Source organism: Chiloscyllium punctatum, chromosome 4 (assembly GCF_047496795.1).
Source record: "Chiloscyllium punctatum isolate Juve2018m chromosome 4, sChiPun1.3, whole genome shotgun sequence".
In the NCBI taxonomy this organism is placed as follows: domain Eukaryota; kingdom Metazoa; phylum Chordata; class Chondrichthyes; order Orectolobiformes; family Hemiscylliidae; genus Chiloscyllium; species Chiloscyllium punctatum.
In genome coordinates, this window is record NC_092742.1 from 46111778 (window position 1) to 46134919 (window position 23142).

At 40.8% G+C, this 23142-nt stretch overlaps 1 protein-coding gene across 1 annotated transcript in view; it reads left to right on the forward strand.

The window, feature by feature from the left end:
• Window positions 1-201: 201 nt before the first annotated feature.
• LOC140476252 (exocyst complex component 3-like) overlaps window positions 202-23142 on the forward strand; it is a 62111-nt gene continuing 39170 nt past the window's right edge. The window contains exons 1-4 of the mRNA XM_072568559.1: window positions 202-284; window positions 10696-11141; window positions 14407-15061; window positions 17360-17477. Of these exons, the coding sequence (XP_072424660.1) occupies window positions 10742-11141; window positions 14407-15061; window positions 17360-17477 (1173 nt within the window). The 5' untranslated portion in view covers window positions 202-284; window positions 10696-10741. The remainder of the gene's footprint in view (window positions 285-10695; window positions 11142-14406; window positions 15062-17359; window positions 17478-23142) is intronic.

Sequence of the window (23142 nt, forward strand, 5' to 3'; positions counted from 1 at the left end):
AAGGTTAAAAGTTGGGTGGAGCATATCTCCAGTTGTTTATTTAGTCCTTACCGATTCTGGGAAACTGCCATAACGAGGCGAAGGTGAGAGGTATTGTTTTCTATCGCGGTTCATAGGGTGGGGGAAGAGAAGGTGATAGCGGTTAGAAAAGGATCCTGCACTTTCTACTTGGGTTCACAAACCTCAGCCACGCGGAGCTCCACCTGGTGTAATCAGCAGCCGGAACTCGCTTTAGGTGCTGGCCTCGGGCAGGTTTCTTAAATGACCTGGACCCTGACTGACTGGTAACTCAGATGGATTCCAATTTAGCATTGTCCAAGCCTAATGTTCTCCTCTTATGTATATATTTTCGTGTCTCCAAATTGTTAACAGTTTTGTAAAGAGTTCAAGTTTTAATTGTCTTTGTTCTACTTCCTTATTTCTCACATTTTGTTTTCGTTTTCGTTTTCGTTTTTATTTTCATCTTTTATTTTTTTAGGTTTGTCGAAAAATATGTTTATAGTTTTGACAAGTGAATTGAATCTTAGAACGTTTGCAAGTTTTCTTACTACTAAGCTTCAGTTTTATTTATTTTAAAGAGTGTATGTATCATTTTCTAGGTCAACATTTGATTGCCCTCGAGAGGGCGGTGAATGTCATGAACAAAAAAAAATTTTGGTTGGAACTTCCCGTATTTTTTTAAATGATTGAGGTTTGGTAACATGCTACTTTTTAAGTGTTTGCATTACACTACTGACCTGTCTGATCAAAAACTTTTTGCCTTTCAATGCTTGCACTACTAAAGTAGGCAGCAACTTCAGAAATCCAAATGTGTAAAAATCCAGAAGTTGCTTTGAATCTGAGTTTCTCCAAATGATATGCAGTCGAAGGCCTCATCAGTACAATCCCTAAGCAGTAAGTTGACCAACCAATTTTTCCAGTTAGTTTCAACGTTAAAAACCTTTGAAAACATTACCTGTCTTTTGCACTTCTAATGTTTGAGTGTAATAGTTATTATCCCAAACCATCACTGTTTTTTGATGGTATTGCCATTGTTGAAGCCCCGTGATCAATATCCTTTTAGGAATCAGGAAGTGGAGGTGGGGAAGGAGTTGAGGTTTACTATTTGAAAGAAGCTGAACTGGACCAGCTAACTAAACACTATGGTTACAAGAGGATGTTAGAAGTTAGGAATTCTGCATTAACCATCCTCCTGTCTTCCCAATGCTGTTCCTTACGAGGCACAAGTCGTGAGGATTATAGAATACTCTCCACTTGCCTAGACAGTTGCAACTATCTCCTGCAAGGGTTTGGAGAAGTTACTGGAGGAACTGCAACATGACCATATGGATGGTTTGTATGAAAGCAGTAGTAATAAGTTGTTTTTGATAGGTTAAGAAAGTTTAAAAATCACAGGTATTAGGCAAGAACTTTTCAAAAGCTGATTGGGGGCAGATGTTCACAGGTAAAGGGATGGCTGGAAAATGGGAAGCCTTCAGAAATAAGATAACAAGAGTCCAACAACAGTATATTCCTGTTAGAGGTGAAAGGAAAGGCTGGTAGGTGTAGGGAATGCTGGATGACGAAAGAATTTGTGGGTTTGGTTAAGAAAAAGAAGGAAGCATATGTCAAGTGTAGACAAGATAGTTCAAATGAATCCTTAGAGTATAAAGGCAGTAGGAGTCTGCTTAAGAGGGAAATCAAGAGGGTGAAAAGAGGACATGAGATAGCTTTGGCAAATAGAGTTAAGGAGAATACAAAGGGTTTTTCCAAGTACATTAAAGACAAAAGGGTAACTAGGCAGAGATTAGGACCCCTCAAATATCAGCAATGTGACCTTTTGTGTGGAGCCGCAGGAGATGGGGGAGATAGTAAATGAGTATTTTGCATCGGTGTTTACTGTGACAAAGGACATGAAAGGTAGAGAATGTAGGGAAATAAATGGTGACATGTTGAAAAGTGTCCATATTACAGAGGAGGAAGTGCTGGATGTCTTGAAAAGCATAAAAGCAGATAAATCCCCAGGACCTGATCAGGTGTACTCTAGAACTCTGGGAAGCGAGAGAAGTGATTGCTGAGATAGTTGTATCATTGATAGTCACTGGTGAGGTACTGGCAGTTGGCTAATGTGGTGCCACTGTTTTTAAAAAAAGGTGGTAAGGACAAGTCAGGGAAGTATAGACCAGTGAGCCTGACATCGGTAGTGGGCAAGTTGTTGGAGCGAATCCTGAGGGACAGGATGTACCTGTATTTGGAAAGGCAAGGACTGATTATGGATAGTCAACATGGTTTTGTGCTTGGGAAATCATGTCTCAGAAACCTGATTGAGTTTTTTTTTGAAGAAGTAACAAAGAAGATTGAGGACAAAGTGGTAGAGATGATCCATATGGACTTGATTAAGGCTTTCAAAAAGGTTCCCCATGGGAGACTCGTTAGCAAGGAATACAGGGAGAACTAGCCATTTGGATACAGAACTGGCTCAAAGGTAGAAGACAGAGGGTGGTGGTGGAAGGTTAAGGCCTATGACCAGTGGAGTGCCACAAGGATTGGTGCTGGGTCCACTACTTTTTATCATTTTTTAAAAATATAAATGATTTGAATGTGAGCATAATAGATTTACTTAGTAAGTTTGCAGATGACACCAAAATTGGATGTATAGTGAACAATGAAGAAGGTTACCTCCGATTACAGCAGGATTTTGATCAGATGGGCCAATGGGCTGAGAAGTGGCAGATGGACTTTAATTTGGATAAATGTGAGGTGCTGCATTTTGGGATAGCAAAACTTAACAGGATTTATACACTTAATGATAAGGTCCTGGGGAATGTTACTGAACAAAGAGACCTTGGAGTGCAGGTTCATTGGTCCTTGAAAGTGGAGTTGCAGGTAGATAGGATAGTGAAGAAGGCGTTTGGTATGCTTTCCTTTACTGGTCAGAGTATTGAATACGGGAGTTGGGAGGTCATGTTGCAGCTGTACAGGACATTGGTTAGGCCACTTTTGGAACATTGTGTGCAATTCTGGTCTCCTTTCTACTGAAAGGACATTGTGACACTAGAAAGGGTTCAGAAAAGATTTATAGGATGTTGCCAGGATTGGAGGAGTTGAGCTATAGGGAGAGTTTGAATAGGTTAGGGCTGTTTTCCCTGGAGTGTCAGAGGCTGAGCGGTTAGCTTATAGAGGCTTATAAAATTGTGAGGGACATGGATAGGATAATAGACAAAGTCTTTTCCCTGGGAGGGGGGAATCCAGAACTAGAGGCATAGGTTTAGGGTGAGAGGGGAAAGATATAAAAGAGACCTAAGGGGCAACTTTTTCACACAGAGGGTGGTACATGTATGCAATGAGCTGCCAGAGGATGTGGTGGAGGCTGGTACAATTGCAACATTTAAGAGTCATTGGATGAGTATGTGAATAGGAAGGGTTTGGAGGGAAATGGGCTGAGTGCTGGCAGGTAGGACTAATTTGGTTTGGGATATCTGGTCGGCATGGACGCGTTGGACCGAAGGGTCTGATTCCATGCTGTACATCTCTATCATTGTATGACCAGGTTATCGTCCAACAGGTTTACTTGATAGTACAACATTTGGACTGCTGCTCCTTTGTCAGGTAGCTAGTGGGGCAGAATCATAGGGCACAGAATTTATAGTAAAAGATCAAAGTGTCACACAACTGATGCAACGTATTGAACAAATCTGTAATCGCTTGGAATTGGGATGCAGGTTTTGATTGATTAACATATAAATCCCAAACCTTCCTTCAAGTCATGTTCCTGAGATAATTTGAGGTTTTATCAGTATTTTTTAAAAAAGTAACATCTCAGCTCAGTGCATTAAAGGTGTCAGGTTAGAGTCTATCAGTATCCCAATCTTGAGTCACACTGGTTCTACTTACAAAATAGGCATTTATAAAATGTCACATGGACTGACTGCGTGCTTTTTGAACAAAATAAAATATATCTGGATATGTAAATTCATCCCATAGATGTGTTTGTGTGTGAGTATGTGTAAATAGAACCAGTCTAACTCAAGATTGGGATACAGACAGCCTCTACCCTGACACCTTTAATGCATTGTCTGAGTTGATATGTCACTTTTTTTAATACAGATAAAGCCTCAAGTTATCTCGGGAACATGACTTGAAAGAAGGTCTGGGATTTAATCAATCAAAACCTGTGTCTCTATTCTAATTGATTGATTAAAGACTTAACAGCAGTCTAGGTTTGTTCAATACATCGCATCAGTCATATGACGCTTGATCTTTTACTGTAAATTCTGTGTCCTATGATTCCCCCCCCCACTAGGTACCTGATGAAGGAGTAGCAGTCTGAAAGCTTCTACCGTCAAATAAACCTGTTGGACTATAACCTGGTGTGTGATTTTTTTTTTAACCTTGTCCACCCCAGTCCAAAACTGACACCTTCACATCATGGATATGTAAAGGTTGATGGAGATATTAGAATGGTTGAAAAGTTGCAAAGCGGTTCTCAGGATGAGAAATGACTCAACCAATGTTAAACATAAAACTGTACAACTGAGTACATATCAGTTTGTTTGAATTGGACTAGAAAGTTTTTTTTGATTGATAAATAAGGTGGATAATTTTGAATATAGGCTCAATGTTACAAGTGCCAATGGTATTCAGGCCTGAGATGTTGGTTTGCAATTCATAAGTTACCAGATATATTAGCGTCAAATAATCCTCTACAGTTTAGAGATTGAAATATTTCAGAGTAAGAAGGGAACCTAATACCACCATATGACTGTACGTTAAATGCTGCACAAAGAAGTGTACACGCTGAGAAAAGACCTATTGCAGAAGTGTTTTGTCAGTCACAAACAACTGGATAATTCTGTGTTCACTTATGGCCCAATTCAAGATTACAACAGGAATTAAAACACCATCTTAGGATAAGACTTTGTTCAATGTAAAATTTAGGCAAACTAACTGAGAGAAAAGCAAGATAAAGTGAAGATTGTAAAATGACCTCAGATTCTCTGATTAAGACAGATCAGCCAATGTCACAGTCCAAACCATTAACTTTGATTACTGACTCAAATCTAAAGTTTAACCCAGAGGTGTTGAGAGAGAGCAGAGATAAATTAGTGGAAAAGGAAAGATATACTCTGATAAATATAGGGCAAAGTCAGCATAGCTTCATCAAGGGGAGTTCGTGCCTGACAAATCTGTTAGAACACTTTGAGGAGGTAACAAGCAGGTTAGACCAAGGAGAGCCAATGGATTTTATCTATCTGGACTTCCAGAAGGTCTTTGATAATGTGCTGCAAGGAGACTGCTGAGTAAGATAAGGGCCCATGATGTTAGAGGCAAGGTACTGGCATAGATAGAAGATTGGCTGTTTGGCAGAAGGCAGAGAGTGGGAATATAAGGATCCTCCTCAGGATGGAAGCCAGTGACTAATGTGCTCTATAAGGGTCAATGTTGGGGCCACAACTTTCACTTTATACATTAATGATCTTGAAGAAACTGAAGATTTTCTGGCTAAGTTTGCAGATGATACAAAGATAGGTGGAGGGGCAGGTAGTATGAGATTAGATTCCCTACAGTGTGGAAACAGGCCTTTTGGCCCAACAAATCCATACCGACTCTCCAAAAGGTAACCCACCCAGACCCATTCCCCTATATTTACCCCTGACTAATGGACCTAAACTATGGACAATTTGGCATTGCCAATTTGCCTGACCTGCACATGCTTTGGATTGTGGGAGGAAGTCGGCCCCTGGAAGAAACCCACACAAACGCAGGGAGAATGTGCAAACTCCACACACAGTGGCCCAAGGCAGGAATCGGACCCTAGTCCCTGGCGCTGTAAGGCAGCAGTGCTAACCACTGAGCAACTGTGCAACCTGAGGATGCGGGAAGACTACAGAAAGATTCAGACAGAAGATTAGGCAAAGAAGTGGCAGATGAAATATAATGTGGGAAAGTGTTAAGTCATGCACTTTGGTAGACGGAATAGAGGCATGGACTATTTTCTAAATAGGAGGAAAATTCAGAAATCAGAAGTACAAAGAGACTGGAGTCCTAGTTTCTTAAGGTAAACTTTTAGGTTGAGTCGGTAGTTAGGAAGGTGAATACAATATTGTCGTTCATCTTGAAAGGACTAGAGTTTAAAAGCAGGGATGTATTCCTGAAGCTCTAGTCAGACCACATTTACAGTATTGTGTGCAAGCATGGACCCCAAACCTCAGGAAGGATGTGTTGGCCTGGAGAAGATCCAGAGGAGGTTCATGAGCATGATCCCAGGAACGAAAGGCTTAACATAGAACATAGAACAATACAGCGCAGTACAGGCCCTTTTGGCCCTCGATGTTGCGCCGGTCCAAACCCACCTAACCTACACTAGCCCACTATCCTCCATATGCCTATCCAATGCCCATTTAAATGCCCATAAAGAGGGAGAGTCCACCACTACTACTGGCAGGGCGTTCCATGAACTCACGACTCGCTGAGTAAAGAATCTACCCCTAATATCTGTCCTATACCTACCACCCCTTAATTTAAAGCTATGCCCCCTCATTATAGCAGGAACATATGAGGAACATTTTGATGACTCAGACTATACTGTGGAGTTTAGAAAGATTGGTGGGGTGGGGGGTGAAGAGATCTGATTTAAACTTCTAGAATACTGAATGGCCTAGACAGAGTGGATGTTTCCATTGGCAGGAGAGACGAGGATGTGAGGTAACAGCCTTCAAGTACAGGGAAGACTTTAAGAACAGAAATAAGGGAAAACTTCTTTCATCAAAGAGTGGTGAATCTGGAATTCATTGTCACTGAAGGCTGTGGAGGCCAGGCCATCGGGTATATGGATGGCACAGTGGCTCAGTGGTTAGCACTGCTGTCTCACAGTGCCAGGGGCTTGGGTTCGATTCCCGCCTCGGGCCACTGTCTGTTTGCACATTCATCAGTGTCTGCGTGGGTTTCCTCTGGGTGCTCTAGTTTACTCCCACAGTCCAAAGATGTGCAGGCCAGGTGAATTGGCCATGCTAAGTTACCCATTGTGTTAGGTGGATTAGCCAGGGGTAAATATAGGGGAATGGGTCTGGGTTGGTTGCTCTTCGGAGAGTCGGTATGGACTTGTTGGGCCGAAGGACCTGTTTCCACACTGTAGGGAATCCAATCTAATCTGTATTTAAAACAGAGATCGATACGTTCAAGATTGCCAAGGGAATCAAAGGTTATGGGGAGAAAGTTGGGAAAATGGGGCTGAAAAACCTATCAGCCATGATTGAATGGTGGATGACACTCTATGGGCCAAATAACCTAATTTCTGCTCCTATATCATATGGTCTAAAAAGCAAAATAATTCGGAAAGGTAATTGAAAGTTTTTGGGAGGTGTAAATGAAAAAAACATAACTCCTCTGGCTTCATTTGAGGTTTTGGTCAATTCCTTGGTCTCAGACTGGGGAACTGGACTTTGAGATAAATAGATTTATACTTACCTTGGGTGTGTGTTTAGCTGAAATTCAAAGGTGACTAGTAGATGTAAAAATAGAAAATGTCTTCCTATTTGGCTCTAGCATGGATAGCAACAACACAATGATCCAGTGCTTACTGAAATATTATAGTACTCAGAATTTGACATTTCGATTCCTGGGTAGCATTTCACTGCACGTGCCAAAACATGGGTTGAGTGTAATGAGAAGGATGGTGGTCCTTTTGTCAATGGCAGCACATTACTTGAATTACAATTGTACATGTGAAGACACACACATTTTTGTTTGAACTTTTGTCCTACCTTGGTTTGACCTTCTAAAGTGCAATATCTCTCTCTTATTTGTGCTGAATTGCATTTGCCAATCCTCACCTTTTCAACTTTTGTTTGAAATTTTTGTTCAAAGATAGGAGTAATGATCCTGATGATGAGGTTTATGGTTCAGGGAAGAATAATTCTGCTCTTAAATGAAGCACTCCTCAAGAAGTAGAAATTGACATTAAGAAATATTTTTGTATAAAGTATCTTCTTTCCTTCACTTTTTAAGACTGGGTTTTGAGGTTCATATAAGGCTGTCTACCATTTTTCTTTAAATTAAGTTTCATTTAAAATTAGTTGAATCTTGATTGACTGACTGATTTGCAAATTTATTTAATGCTCCATGTGTGATTATGGAATCCAAAGTAGACAAAGAAGGAGATTGGAAGAACATAGCAAGCCAGGCAGCATCAGGAGGTGGAGAAGTTAACATTTCTGATAACTCTTCTTCAGGAATATCTCACTTAGAGTCACAGAGTAATACAGCATGGAAATAGGCCCTTCAGTCAAAACTGGTCCATGCTGATCATGATGCCCACCTAGCTTTGATTGCCTGCATTTGGTCCATATCCGTCTAACCCTTCCCATCTATGTACCTACCCAATTTGTTTTTTAAATGTTGCTATTGTACCTGCCTCAAACACTTTCTCTGGTAGCCTATTGTACATATGCACCAATCTCTGTGAGAAGGTCCTACTCAACCCTTTCTCCTCTCTCCTTAAACCTATGCCCTCGGAAAAATACTATATGCATTCATCCTATCTATGCCCCTCATGATTTTATACACCTCCACAAAATCATCCCTCATTCTCCTACATTCCAAGGAATAAAGTCCTATCCTGACCAACTTTCCCTTATAATTCAGGCCTACTAGTCCTGGCAATGTCCTTGTAAACCGTTGCGCTCCTTCCAGATTGACTGTGTCTTTCCTATAACCAGGTGACCAAAGCTGTACATAATACTCCAAGTGCAGCTTCACCAATGTCTTATACATCTGTAACAGTGTCCCAACTCCTATACTCAGTGCCTCAACTGATGAAGGCCAGCATGCTAAATACCTTCTGCACCACCCTGTCTACCTGTGACACCACTTTCAAGGAACTATGTAATTGTACTCCTCGTCTCTCTGTGCCACAACACCCTTCCGTTTACAGTATAAGTCCTATCTTGGTTTGACCTTCCAAAGTGCAACACCTCTCACTTACCTGTGTTGAATTACATTTGCCAATCCTCAGCCCACTTCCCCATCTGATCAAAACCCCTCTGAAAGCAAGAAAAGTTATCAAAAATTAGAATGCTACTTCCTAATTTTGTATCATTTGCAAACTTACTAATCATGCCTTGAACATTCACATCCAGATCATTTACATAAATAACAAATAAGAGTTTTCAGCACTTACCCATGTGGCACACCACTAGTCACAGTTCTCCAGTCTGAGAAACAACCTTCAACAGTCACCCTCTGCTTCCCCTTCCATTGAGCCAATTATGAATCCAATTAGCTAGCTCTCCCTGGATCCCTTGTGACCTAACCTTCATGACTAGCCTGCCATGTGGGACCTTGTCAAAGGCATCAAACTTGAATTGTTTCTTCTAGCTATATACTTTATTTAAACTTGGAACTCATAGTATAAATCACCTCTCCATATATGGTTTAACTATCATTTTGTGATTGAATTTCTAAGAAATTAACTCAGCTGTGACTGTAGCAAATTCTAATACGTTGTTTAATTTGGTGTAAGATTTAATAGTCTCCAAATTGTTTCTACTCCCTGGTAATGTTACTGTTTTTGGCTTTGATCCAGAATCTGAGAGCTTGAATAGCATAGTTGGTATATGTATTGGTCATGTCCCTCAGTGCTATCTGAGATACCCTGGGTAGATTCACTGCCACCAATGATCCAATTAGGTTTCATTTTTGTTTGAGATATTGAGACCATGGACCATAAAATGGAAAAAGTAGTAGTGGGTCATCCAGCCCATTGAATCTGCTCTACCATTCCATGAGATTATTGATCAATAGTCAGCTCCACATTCCTGATGTATCTCCACATTAAGAAGAATCACTACTTTTTAATGATCAAGAATTGCTGTCTCAGCCTTGCATATACTTAATGACCAGGTCTTGTCAGCTGTCTGTGGTAAAGAATTCCAGATTGACTATCTGCTGAGAGAATAAAATTCCTCCTCCTGTCTTAAATGGTGACTCCTTACTCTGAGATCATGCCCCCTGGTCCCGGTCTCAAAGAACCTTTATGCATTTACCTTATCAAACCCCTAAGAATCCTATATGTTTCAATAAAGTATCTCTTCATTCTTCTGAACTCCAATGAGCACAAGCCCAACCTATCAAGTGGAGAAGGATGCCCCCACTAAGATTTTGACAGAAGAGATGATTTGTCTATTTGAATGGATTTGTTTACTACATAGTACTTAGTCTCTTGCGAGACTCAATTATTATGTGGGCCAGACTTGAGAGTGGATATATTACTACTCAGCTGTATAGAACTTGGCACTGTAACAACACATGAGTGAGTATGTCTGAGGAATGGTTCTTTGTATCTTTAAAGGGCAAAGCTAATCTTGTATGCTAGTTACCCTTAAAGCTGCCTTTTGAATGTCATATAATCTAACTGTTTCAAGTTTGTTTTGGACAAAAGATTATGAAAATAGAATTTAACTGTGGCTACTGCACTCTGCAAGAGAAATTGGTCAGTGTTACTAAATTCCAACTCTAAGTATTTGGAAACTTTTTTCTTAAATTCTAATATCATTGTTCCATTTCTTTAGTTGATGCGGATTGTTCAAGTACATTACATGTAAGGCACTTGTATGACTAAAAATCTTTAACTCCGTACTGAACCATGTAAACTTTCAGAAATGATTAATTTTATTCTTTTGAGTGTCAACAAGATACTGAAATTTTACTCTCATTCAGAGGCACAACAGAAAATTGATGACAAAAGCTGACAACTTCGAAAATAATGTCAACTGATGGTTTACGTGGAGAGAAAGATTCACCTGATGGAAGCCAGGCCACTTGCAGTCCTTCAGGTGTTAAAACTGGAACAACCAAAAAGAAACCAAGCTCCTGCCATAATAGTAAAAAAGTATCTCTAGAAACCAATGACATAGAGGTTGATGAGCCTGATGCAGATCCAAGAGAAGAAACTGGATTATTTAGAAATTTAAGCAAAAGGTTAAGCAAAAGGTTAAGTTTGGCATCATCTTTCTATCCAACCAAAAACAAAATTCTCAATGTGTCAGATGGAAATACAGTAAATAATTTGAAAGTAGACGTCAAAGAACAGGAAGAAAAATGTGATTCAGTAGAAAACAAAGACGGTAAATGCTCAAGTGAGAACACAAACTTGCCACTGTCAGGTAAGAGACAAAGACAGATGATTATGAATAAATGGGTCTTTTCCAGAATGGGAAACAGTGACAACTAGTGAGATAGCACAGTGATCACTGCTGGGCCCCACCTATTCACAATATACAGCACTGATTTGGATGAGGGAATTAAATGTGATGGGCGAGATTTTCTGGGGAATGGCAAATCTCAAGCAGATTGCCATTTGCTAGAAAATCTCACCCATCATATTTCATGCAGATTGCCAGTCCAGCCCTATTTTCTTTCACTAAGAAAGGAAGGTCAACATTTCTGAGAGCGTATTCCACTAGGTCTCCCTCAGAAATGCAGAGCCATATTTCCATTCTGAATTTCTTCCATAGCATAGAACTGGCCGATGAGGCAAACCACACTTTCTTTTCACAGTGGTCACCTGCCATATTTTGAAGGTCCCAGTTAAGATCCTGACAGCCACTCTGACACCCACAGTAAGCAGGTGATTATGATTTTAAGGTGCCAAAAGGAGTGGGAGTAGGTCTTAGGTGTTCAGGTCCGATCTGGTGTGGGAGGGGAATTGCTGGTCAGTCTGGCAGCATAGATGTTAGTTTTGACAGTGGGGTTGGGGGTATGAGTGGGGATTAGTTCCAGTGGCAGGAGACCAGGGTAGAGTGGGTCAGGGGTTGACTTGGGTCTGGCAGAAGGGATGGGGGAGTCGGGTCCAGTGGCTACAGCAGAATGAGTTTCAGGTCCTGCGTAAGGTTATGTCATATCCCTGGGTTGGAGAATGTTGGACTTTGGGGCTGTCAGGTCAGACTCTGGGGAGTGTAGTTGATGGTGTGTGATAAAAGTATGGGGTCAGTTTAATAGTTACTCAGGAATTAGACTATTGAATACATAGCCAAACCTTTCTTAAGTGACAATTTTACTGAATTTCATCAGAACTATCCAAAACCTTAAATTTTTATGGAGGCTTTCAAAGGGTTTCAGACTTAGAGAAATTGGCCAGAAGAGATTTCAGTTTTCTAGGCAATTCCTTCAGTGTGCTACAGTGGGGATTCTGCAGGGTCCCCATGTGCAACTCTGATCTACTCTGGAGTAACAACTGTCCAGTCAGTAGAAAATCTACCCTAGTATTTGCTGAGAACGCAAAACCGAAATGGAGTTGAGTGATGGAGGAGGTTAAAAGGCTTCAAGGTAACTTAGACCAGTTGAGTGAGTTGGCAAAAAGCATGTAATATGGATAAGTCTGAAGTTATCCACTTTGGCAGGAGAAACAGAATAATGGATTTTAATTTAAAATGTGACCGGTTAAGGAAGTTTGGGCTTGAATTTCTGAAGAGTTGCACTCTCTCTCCGATTCCACTCCGGCCTTTCTCTTTCACAAAGGAAGGGTGGTCTGAATTTCTGAGGAGGTTCCAAATCAAGGCTCCCTAAGAAATGTGGAGCCATAATTCCATTTTGACAGTTCTTTAGAACACTCAGGAATGAAACCTACACACTGTTTCCAAGACAGTCAGCTACAGTATTCTGAAATTTTAAATGCCCTGACAGCCATTTTGACAGCTGCTGTCAAATCCTAAGTACATAAGGTAAGTGTGATGTTGGGGTGCTGAAAGGATAGTGTTAGGCAGGTAAGGTGCCTGCTAAGGAGGGGGTAGAATGCCAGATGAGTAGTGGTACAGTGCCAGATGGGTATGATGTGAAGTGGAAAGGATTATGGTGCCAGGGTGCAAAATGACATGGTAAGTTGATTCATTATTTAGGGTGGGACAAGATGGGGGTGAGAAATTTGGTGTAGGAGGGGAAGGTTTGGGTTAGGTTTGAAGCGTTCAGGTGCAGCGATGGGGGACACCTGGGGGTTTAAGTCTGGTCCTGTGGCAGGTGCATTGTCTGTTCCAGTCCAGTCCAGCAGGGGAAGGAGAGGTGACAAGCGGTCAAATTGGGTGTTAGGGAGTCAGCTCCAGCCTGTCCCCCAGTAGTTGAGTTGGGAGTTATTGTTGTCAGTCTTTGTAGTTACATATGAGTGAGGCAAGTGTGGCGTGTTTTTGTTAAATAGTTACTCAGGTGTTGTATTATATATTTAATAGTCTAACTGCTCCTGAATAACTACTTTAGTTAATTTAATCAGAACCATCTGTAGTCTCCAATTTAAATAGAGATTTTTCGAAGTTTTGAGTGTAATGGATTTGCCCAGCAGAGCAGAACTGGCCTGTTTCCACTGAGTTTCTGTTTCTAGGTTTTTCTGAAAATTTAATCACCGAATCTTGCATGCGTTAAAGAGCTGCATATAACTTGTATCAAAACAAGGATGCAATCACATTGCTTACACTTAAAAAAAACTTTCATCTCTGTCACTTCTGTAGCTAACTATAATCTTCAAACTTTAGAGCGGCTGCTACCAATAAAAATTAACTTTTTAATTTCTTGGGAAATCAGGAGGAGGAGGAATGCATCTTGACTTCATGCTCCTCCTGATTAGAATGTGCATGCAGATATAAATTAAGCCAGAGGACCAATTTTCAGCTGCCTTTTCCCCTTAATGTTAGGGAATGTACTCTAAGCACTGGGTATAAATCAATTTCCTTGCCTGTGGATCAGTTTTATTTATTTTATTTTGTATTGCCCAAACATCTGAATGCTTCCTTTATTTCTGGTTGCCAAAGAAACTGACTTCTCAAAGTGCGCTCTGCAAAACACACCATAGTCAAAGAATCTTGACTTGTAATCAATTGTTTAGGATATGACCATCGATGTTCTACTAAGTAATTTCTATACAGTGCAGATCTTTCAATCTATAAATTAATAGATAACTCATCTCATTTAAATGATGTATGAATTTTTATATCTTTTGTAAGATCAAAGTCTGAAGTGTGGGAATCCTTCAATGTCCCTCTTTTTTGGAGCTCCAGGTCAACAAAGATAGTTATAACTCCAAATCCCAGATCCACCTGAGCATAGCTAATTCATTAAGGATTGAACTTAGAAACTTACTGGTTACTGAGACTTAATGCCACACCACACATTTACAGATCAGGCCATTGAAGGAGCTTACAAATTTCTTTACTGAAAACCTACTCTGTTTATGATCAAATCTTTCTATCTCAGAAGGAGTTCCTAATACAGCAGAAACACTAGAATTTGAAATATTCTTCAAAGCCTTCATTCCTTATCACATATTGTGTGCACATTTATCCTTGAAACCCAACAGAGAAATAAAAATTACAACAAGTTGTTAATACAAATAGTACACAAAATGTAATGCTTTTAAATTACTTACTCTATTTAAATGTTTTGCAGTCATGGAAATAAACCAGTTAATATCCCAAAATCTGTTTCTGGAGGCAAATAAAAATATAAATAAATTGGAAGAAGAGTTGTTCCATGAAAAAGAGCATGAAAAAGATGAAAAATTCCGCCAGGAATACACAAAAAAAGTTCGCGATTTTAACTTACTCTGCGACAAGCTTACTGAGCAAATAATATCCATAGTCACAAATTCATTCACTATAGCTAAACAAGACAGCAGAATTTTGTGTATGGCATCAAAGGTTGTTGAACTGGAAGAAGCAGCAGACAAAAAATGGGAAGAAAGAATGAATCCTCCTGCCACTAACTGTTTCAGACGTCCCCGGAAGTGGAACGATTTGTGGAAAGAAACAGTTTGTAAAAGTGTGCAAGAAAGAATAGCTACTGTGCCTTTACTTACAAAGCAGCAGGATGTAAAATGGCTTGCATTACACTTGGAACAACTTCAGCAATCTATTTTGGAAGACCTCAAAATTGTGAAAGACTTCATACAAAAATGTTACCCTGAAAATTTCAAGGTTTTTAATGTCTATATAGAATGTTACCACCGTGCAATATCTTCTCACCTGGAAAGCATCCAACAGAAACACCTTGAATTGAATGAACTTTTCTTGTTTCTCAATTGGGTTCTTCATATCTACCAAAGGTATGTTATCTATATTTTTTCATTCATTTCTCTTTTTTGTATCATTCAATAAATTGATTTCATGTACAATGCACAGTTTTACAGTAACTATAGCTATACTGCTACTAATATAAAGACAAGATTCTGCAGATGCTGGAAACCTGAACGAAGACCAAAAAAACCTGAAAATACATAGCACCTCATTGTGGAGAGAGAATCGGAGTTAACATTTCAATCAATGACCTTTAGTTAGAAGAGTTTCTAAACAATAAAGGTAAAGTCGCCACAGTCCTTCTGGACCATAATGTGATGACTGGTGGTGGTTTAACCTGAGGGTCACCACACCTCAGACAAGAGGAGAGGTTGCGGAGGGGACTTCTTCATAGTAACCATAGCCAGTGTGGGAATTTAACCCACAACGTTGGCATCAGTCTGGATTGCAAACTAGCCACCCAGTTAACTGAGCTAACCAATGCCCATGTCATAGTATACCCCAGAGGACAGTACTGAACTTGTATAAATACACCTATGTAGCCAGCATCTGGAATCTCACTGGTGTGAAAAGCTAAACTTTCAGACTTACAGGCTCAGCAAAGATGCTTGACAATCTGACATTGATCTTTTTCAAAAATTTGTTTGATGACTTAGAGAAGAAAGTTTGCTTTTCTATTACTATCAAAATATGCTTCTTGCCTATTGATCACATTCTTGCTGAATTTCCATTGACTTCACTTCTGGTCCACTGAATCTGATTATTTTTTCACTCACTCAATAAGTAAACTGAGCTTGTATAACAGTTGCAAGTGGTTCATGGAGGGTCATCAAATTATATCTTTGCTCCCACTAAGAGTTCAACATATGTTTTATTTATTATTTAATTAGCATGTTTTTTTTTACTTAATATTTTCCATTTTTCTCCTCCGTATGGTCTGCATTCATAGTTACCAGGAAACTGAGCTGGGAGCCTGTTTTTAGGTCCCAGCTAGTTGTGTTCTGTAACTAACAACAAGGGAGTTATCAAAATGACAAATCATCCTCGCTATGCTATTTCCTACCCATGGAAACAAACATTGATTCCACCACTGTAGAATTCAATTTTCATGTGCACTTTTTATTTTGCAGGGATTTGACATGACCACACCAGGTATAGCAGCAGAGTGGTCCATAAAAGACAAATTTTTGGTTTTCAAATTTTCCAATTTAAAAATGATCAGCAAAGCCTTTGTCTTAAACTAACCACCCCAGGGAAAAGACTGTCTATTTATCCTATCCATGCCCTTCATGATTTTATAAACCTCTATAAGGTCACCCATCGGCCTCTGACGCTCCAGGGAAAACAGCCCCAGCCTGTTCAGCCTCTCCCTATAGCTCAAATCCTCCAACCCTGGCAACATCCTTGTAAATCTTTTCTAAACCCTTTCAAGTTTCACAACATCTTTCTGATGGGAAGGAGACCAGAATTGCACACAATATTCCAACAGTGGCCTAACCAATGTCCTGTACAGCCAAGCATGACCTCCCAACTCCTGTACTCAATACTCTGACAAATAAAGGAAAGCATACCAAATGCCACCTTCACTTTCCTATCTACCTGCGATTCCACTTTTAAAGAGCTATGAACCTGCACTCCAAGGTCTTGTTGTTCAGCAACACTCCCTAGGACTTTACCATTAAGTGCATAAATCCTGCTAAGATTTGCTTTCCCAAAATGCAGCACCTCGCATTTACTAAATTAAACACCATCTGCCACTTTTCAGCCCATTGACCCATCTGGTCAAGGTCCTGTTGTAATCTGAGGTAACCTTCTTCGCTGTCCACTACACCTCCAATTTTGGTGTCATCTGGAAACTTACTAACTGTACCTCTTATGCTCACATCAAAATCATTTATGTAAATGACAAAAAGTAGTGGACCCAGCACCGATCCTTGTGGCACTCTGCTGGTCACAAGCCTCCAGTCTGAAAAACAACCCTCCACCACCAGTCCTGAAGGCTGTAAACTGTTTAATTGGTAATTTGAAGATAATATCCTGTTCTTCGAGCGTGCATTGAGCTTTATTTAAGCAATGCAGCTACCTTGCTTCAAGTCTGAAGAAGAGCCCTATTCAACTCAAAATGTTAACTTTCTCCACAAATGCTGCCAAAATAGCATTTGCTGTTTTTATTTTGGTTTACCAGCAACTGAAATATTTTGCTTTTATCAATTATTGCCTTAATTAGCCTCTAGTTCTTCAAATAGATCAGGTTACTTCATTTGATGTACCAGTCTGAGTGTGATATTCTGAAGATCCGGTGCCTAAATGTACCATTTTGTTTGCAGTGATGATGTTATGAGTCATCCTGATCTTTCACCAGAGGTGAATATGAAAGAACTTGGACCTTTGTTAGACCAAGAGGTTATGGAAAATGTCATGGACAAATATGCTAAAGCATTGAAGGTATGAATTAGTGATGAAAAGTAACACTCAAGTAATTTACTAAAGGTGAGCAACATTTTACAAGTGCAGGATGGCTTAAATCAAGACCCTCATGCAAAATGCCTTCCTCATTTTGGTCAAATGTTTTGCATAACGAGGTTATTGTCCCCAAACTTGATCTCTCATACAGAAGACGTGACACTTTTTTTTTTGACCCATACCCTCCAGTTCCAGAAGAGCTGTCAATGGGCAGAGTAAGAAGGATTTGTTGTCAGCTTAACAAAATTAAACTTGAAACTAGGTCTCCAGCAAAAAATCATTTTCTTGAAGCCATGAAAGAAATGAAATCTTGCAGAGTTGGGAGTGGACAGTCAGGTGACCAATGTATCTCCACTCTGACGTTTTTTTTATCAAGGTTGTCATAACTATCAGGACCATTCATTATACTTTTTGGGGGTGGGGGAGCAGTGTTTGGAAACTAGCACAGCTTTGTAATTTAACTCTGCAGCCCCTAAATCAAAGTGGCTTTTTTTTTACTTGTGAGCACAAGGACATTGGAGAGTTGCTGCAATAGGGACAGAATTGCATTTATGCCGCTGGCTTCACAACTTGAGTTACTTTTTTCAATTGTTCATGCTCGTTTCTAGTCATTTATGATCTTGATTAATTGACCTTGAAGGTGGTGATGACATGCCTTCAACTGTTGCTACAATCAGTTTTGTGCAGGTATACCCACAATCCTGTTAGGGAGGGAGTTTCGGGGTTTTGACCCTGTGGCACTGAAGGAAGAGAAATTTAGTTCTAAGTGGGATAGTGACTGGCTCGGATGGGAATTTGCAGGTGGTGGTGTTCCCATGTATCTGTTGTTCTTGTCCTGCTAGATGGTAGTGTCATGGTTTGGAAGGTGCTGTTAATGAATTTATGTAATGCATCTTCTAAATGATATACTGTAACAATGCTGTCACTTTTAAAAAGGTTATTTTGGGCCTTGTTTTTTTTTGAACAGAGATTGTAAAGGCAGAGATAACAAAGTCTAGGAAGTAACAGTTTAACAATGGAAGGGGATTGGACAGTTCTCCCAGTTCAGGTCTTTTCTGGGGTTTTTATTTTAGCTGTAGTAGTCGCAGTGTGTTTTGACTCCAGGGAGTTGTAAGCTTCAGTAAAGAACTCCTGACATTTTCTCTGAAATCTCTCTCTCTCTGAAGGCTGTTTCCTTCTGCCTGTAAGAATCTGTTGAATTTAAGAACATAAGAACTAGGAGTACGAGTAGGCTATCTGGCCTTTGGAGCCCACTCCACTTTTCAATGTGATCATGACTGATCTTTCCATGGCTTCAGCTCCACTTGCCCACCCTCTCACCATAACCCTTAATTCCTTTACTGCTCAAAAAATGATCTCTTAGCTTTAAAAACATTTACTGAGGAAGCCACTGGCACGGTGGCTCAGTGGTTAGCACTGCTGCCTCACAGTGCCAGGGACTAGGGTCGATTCCAGCCTCGGGCAACTGACTGTATGAAGTTTACATATACTTCCCCTGTCTGTGTGGGTTTTCTCCCATAATCCAAATATGTGCAGGTTAGGTGGATTGGCCATGCTAACTTGCCCATGGTTTTAAGGGATGTATAGGTTAGGTGCATTAGTCAGGGGTAAATGTAGAGTAATAGGGAATGGGTTAGAGTGAGATATGCTTTGGAGGGTCAGTGTGGACCTGTTGGGCCGAAAGGCCTATTTCCACACTGTAGGAATTCTACTTCACTGGACATGGAATTCCACAGATTCCCAACCCTCTGGGTGAAGAAGGTCCTTCTCAATTCAGTCCTAAGTCTGCTCCCCCTACTTTTAAGGCTGTGCCCTCATGTCCTAGTTACACCTGGCAGTGGAAACGTCCTCTCTACTTCTATCTTATCTATTTCCTTTTAATTCTATACATTTCTGCACCCTCCCCACCCCCATTCTTCCAGCTTCCAATAATCATAATCCCAGTCTACTCAGTCTCTCCTCAAACCAGCCTCCTCAACTCCAGAATCAACCTAGTGAACCTCCTCTGCACCCCCTCTTGTGCCAGTACACCTTCCTCAAGTAAGGAGACCAAAACTGTATGCAGTCCTCCACCAGCACCCTATACAGTTGCAACATAACCTCCCTGCTTTGACACTGAATCTCTTTAGCAACGAAGGACAAAATTATATATCTGCCTTCCTAATTACCTGTTGCACCTGCAGACCAACCTTCTGTGATTCATGCACAAGGATACCCAGGTCCCTCTGCACAGCAGCATGTTGCAATTTTTTTGCAATTCAAATAGTCCTTTTTACTATTATTCCTGCCAAAATGGATGACTTCACATTTATTAACATAGTACTTCATCTGCTGGACCTTTGCCCACTCACTTAAACAATCTGTCCCTTTTTTCTGGAGTAGAGTGGTGCTGGAAAAGCACAGCACTTCAGGCAGTATCTGAGGAGCAGGAACACTGACGTTTTGGGCAAAAGCCCTTCAGGAACATGTCCCTCTGCAAAGTTTCACAGTCCTCTGCACACTTTGCTCTACCACTCATCTTAGTGTCATCCACAAACTTTGACACAGTATACGTGGTTCCCAGCTCTAAATTATCTATGTAAATTGTGCATAGTTGCAGTCCCAACACTGATCTCTGAAGCACGCGAATAGTCACTGATTGCCAACTCTTTTGTCACAAAGCTAGTCTCTTTTATTTTTTCTATAAGCTCTTCCTTGGCTCTAAGACTGTGTCCTTTTTTCTCAGAGGGGCAATAAACTGGGCCGGACTCCAATCAGTTTGGTTTGGTACAGAGATGAAAAAAGGTTGTGCTTCTGTTCGCCGAGCTGGGAATTTGTGTTGCAGACATTTCGTCTCCTGTCTAGGTGACATCCTCAGTGCTTGGGAGCCTCCTGTGAAGCACTTCTGTGATCTTTCCTCCGGCATTTATAGTGGTTTGTCTCTTTCGCTTCCGGTTGTCAGTTCCAGCTGTCCGTTGCCGTGGTCGGTATATTGGGTCCAGGTTGATGTGCTTATTGATTGAATCTGTGGATGAGTGCCATGCCTCTAGGAATTCCCTGGCTGTTCTCTGTTTGGCTTGTCCTATGATAATAATGTTGTCCCAGTCGAACTCATGTTGCTTGTCATCTGCGTGTGTGGCTACTAAGGATAGCTGGTCGTGTCATTTCGTGGCTAGTTGGTGTTCATGGATGCAGATCGTTAGCTGTCTTCCTGTTTGTCCTATGTAGTGTTTTGTGCAGACAAAACACTACATAGGACAAACAGGAAGACAGCTAATCATCCACATCCATGAACACCAACTAGCCACGAAACTACCCCTAAACTGAAACCAGAGCACCCGGAGGAAACCCACGTAGACATGGGGAGAATGTGCAAACTCCACACACACAGGCGTGAATAGAACCCAGAACCCTGCTGCTGTGAGGCAGCAGTGCTAACCACTGAGCCACTGTGCTGTCCTTTACTGATGATCAGGAGTGGGCAAACATTATAGTAATTGACTGGGTTGGATTTGTCCTGAATTTTATATGCAGACTAGCAATAGTCAATTTTCAATGTTATTGGAATATGCCAGTGTTTATATTTCTGGAGCATAAATCTTCAGTACTGTTAGCAGTATGTTTCAGAACCCATAGCCTTTGCAGCATTCATTGTTTTCAGCAATTTCTTCATCACATGAGGTGAAGTAATTGGCTGAAGGCTGACATCTGTATTGCTCAGGACCTTTGGAGGAGCCTGAGATGGCGCATTAACTCTGCTCTTCTGGCTGAAGGTTGTGGTGGCAGTTGTTGATGCAGATGTTTCAGCCCTGTTGTTTCCACTTGTTTGGGCTCTCCCACCATTTGAGAATGGAGATATTTGTGGAGCCTACTCCGACAGTGAGATGTTTAATCCTTTTACCACTATTTAGGACTGGATTTGGCAACTCTGGAGAGCTTAGATGCTAATCTTTGTTTGTGGAATTGCATAGCCCTATCTGTCATTTGCTGCTTATGCTGTTTTGGCACACACTTAGTCCTATATTGCAGCTTCACCAGGTTGACACCTCATTTTAGGTACACCTGGTGCTGATTGTGGCGTGCCCTTTGACCCAGACTTGATCCCTTAGCCTCAGAGTAATGCAATACTCAGGACAGTGGGTTTGAAACTTTTTTTTCTATTTAGCACAGAGATGGTGCCACAGGACATGATGGAAATTATCCCCAGTGTGGGGACATGATCTCTAAGGAATGTGTGGTGGTCACACCTACTGATACTGTCATGGATAGATGCATCTCTGATAAGGGGGTTGGTCCTGCTATTGGGACCAGGCATAACCAGGGATGCTGATGGTGTTACCTGGGGCATTGTAAGGTCTGATTGTGATTATGGCCATGTTGGCTGTTGTTTAACTACTCCCCTAATGTTACTAATAGCTCCCAGAACTTAGCAAGGAGGGCTTTGCAGGGTGGACAAAGCTGAGTTAGCTGTTGTTGCTTATGGTGCCTAGGTTGATGCCAGGTGGTCAGTCCCATTCTTTTTTTTTCTTGTTGATGGCTTCATGAGTATTTTCCTTGACCATTTCAGAGAGCAGTCACAAGTCAAACACTTTGCCATAGGTCTGGCATCTTTGTAGGTGTGACCAAGAAAAGACAGCAGATTTCCTTTCTTAAATGGCATTAGATTGTATTTTTTTTAAGTCAAGAATGGTTTCATGGTCACTGTTAAGCCTATAATTCCAAACATTTTTTTTTTAAAATTCAAATTCCACCAATGTCCAAGTCCACGTAGCAGAGACCCTAGCAATGTATTAATAGTCTGACAACAATACTACGACACCATTAATCTCCTTCACTGTCTATATCCAGTGAAATACTTTTTCTAAAACGTTAGTGGGCGGCACGGTGGCACAGTGGTTAGCACTGCTGCCTCACAGCACCAGAGACCCGGGTTCAATTCCCGCCTCAGGCGACTGACTGTGTGGAGTTTGCACATTGTCCCCTTGTCTGCGTGGGTTTCCTCTGGGTGCTCTGGTTTCCTCCCACAGTCCAAAAATGTGCAGGTTAGGTGAATTGGCCATGCTAAATTGCCCATAGTGTTAGATGTAGGGTTAAATGTAGGGGAATGGGTCTGGGTGGGTTGCGCTTCAGTGGGTTGGTGTGGATTTGTTGGGCCTGTAAGTAATCTAATCTAATCTGTGGTTGGTACCACTGTTCCAAGTGCCTTCAAATTCTTGGTTTCTTTGCAGAGGCTTTAATGGCCCAAACAATTAAACTTCATGACAATGGAGTGATTCATCAGTGAGGAAAGCAAGCAATATTTGGAATACTTCAGGCTTAGCACAGATCATGGTAGTCTGTTCTATCTCCATCCATACTCATATGAAATTGAGCAACCTGAAGACATGGAGGACAGATCGCTTTGAAAAGATTACAGCTTAATAAGCACATTCACATTTGTAGATGTACTCCCTTCAATATTGAGCTCCATCTACACTTACCAGGAATGTGCATGATGCACGATGATACTCATCACATGACATTTGCAATGGTTCCGTTACTCTTCGACTTAACATGAAAGGAAGCGGTACAAATTTCACATTACTGGTGACAGAACATCACCTAAGCTATTATCTACATTAATAAACAATTGCAGATACCGGAGTTAAATTCCATACATTCCAACTCT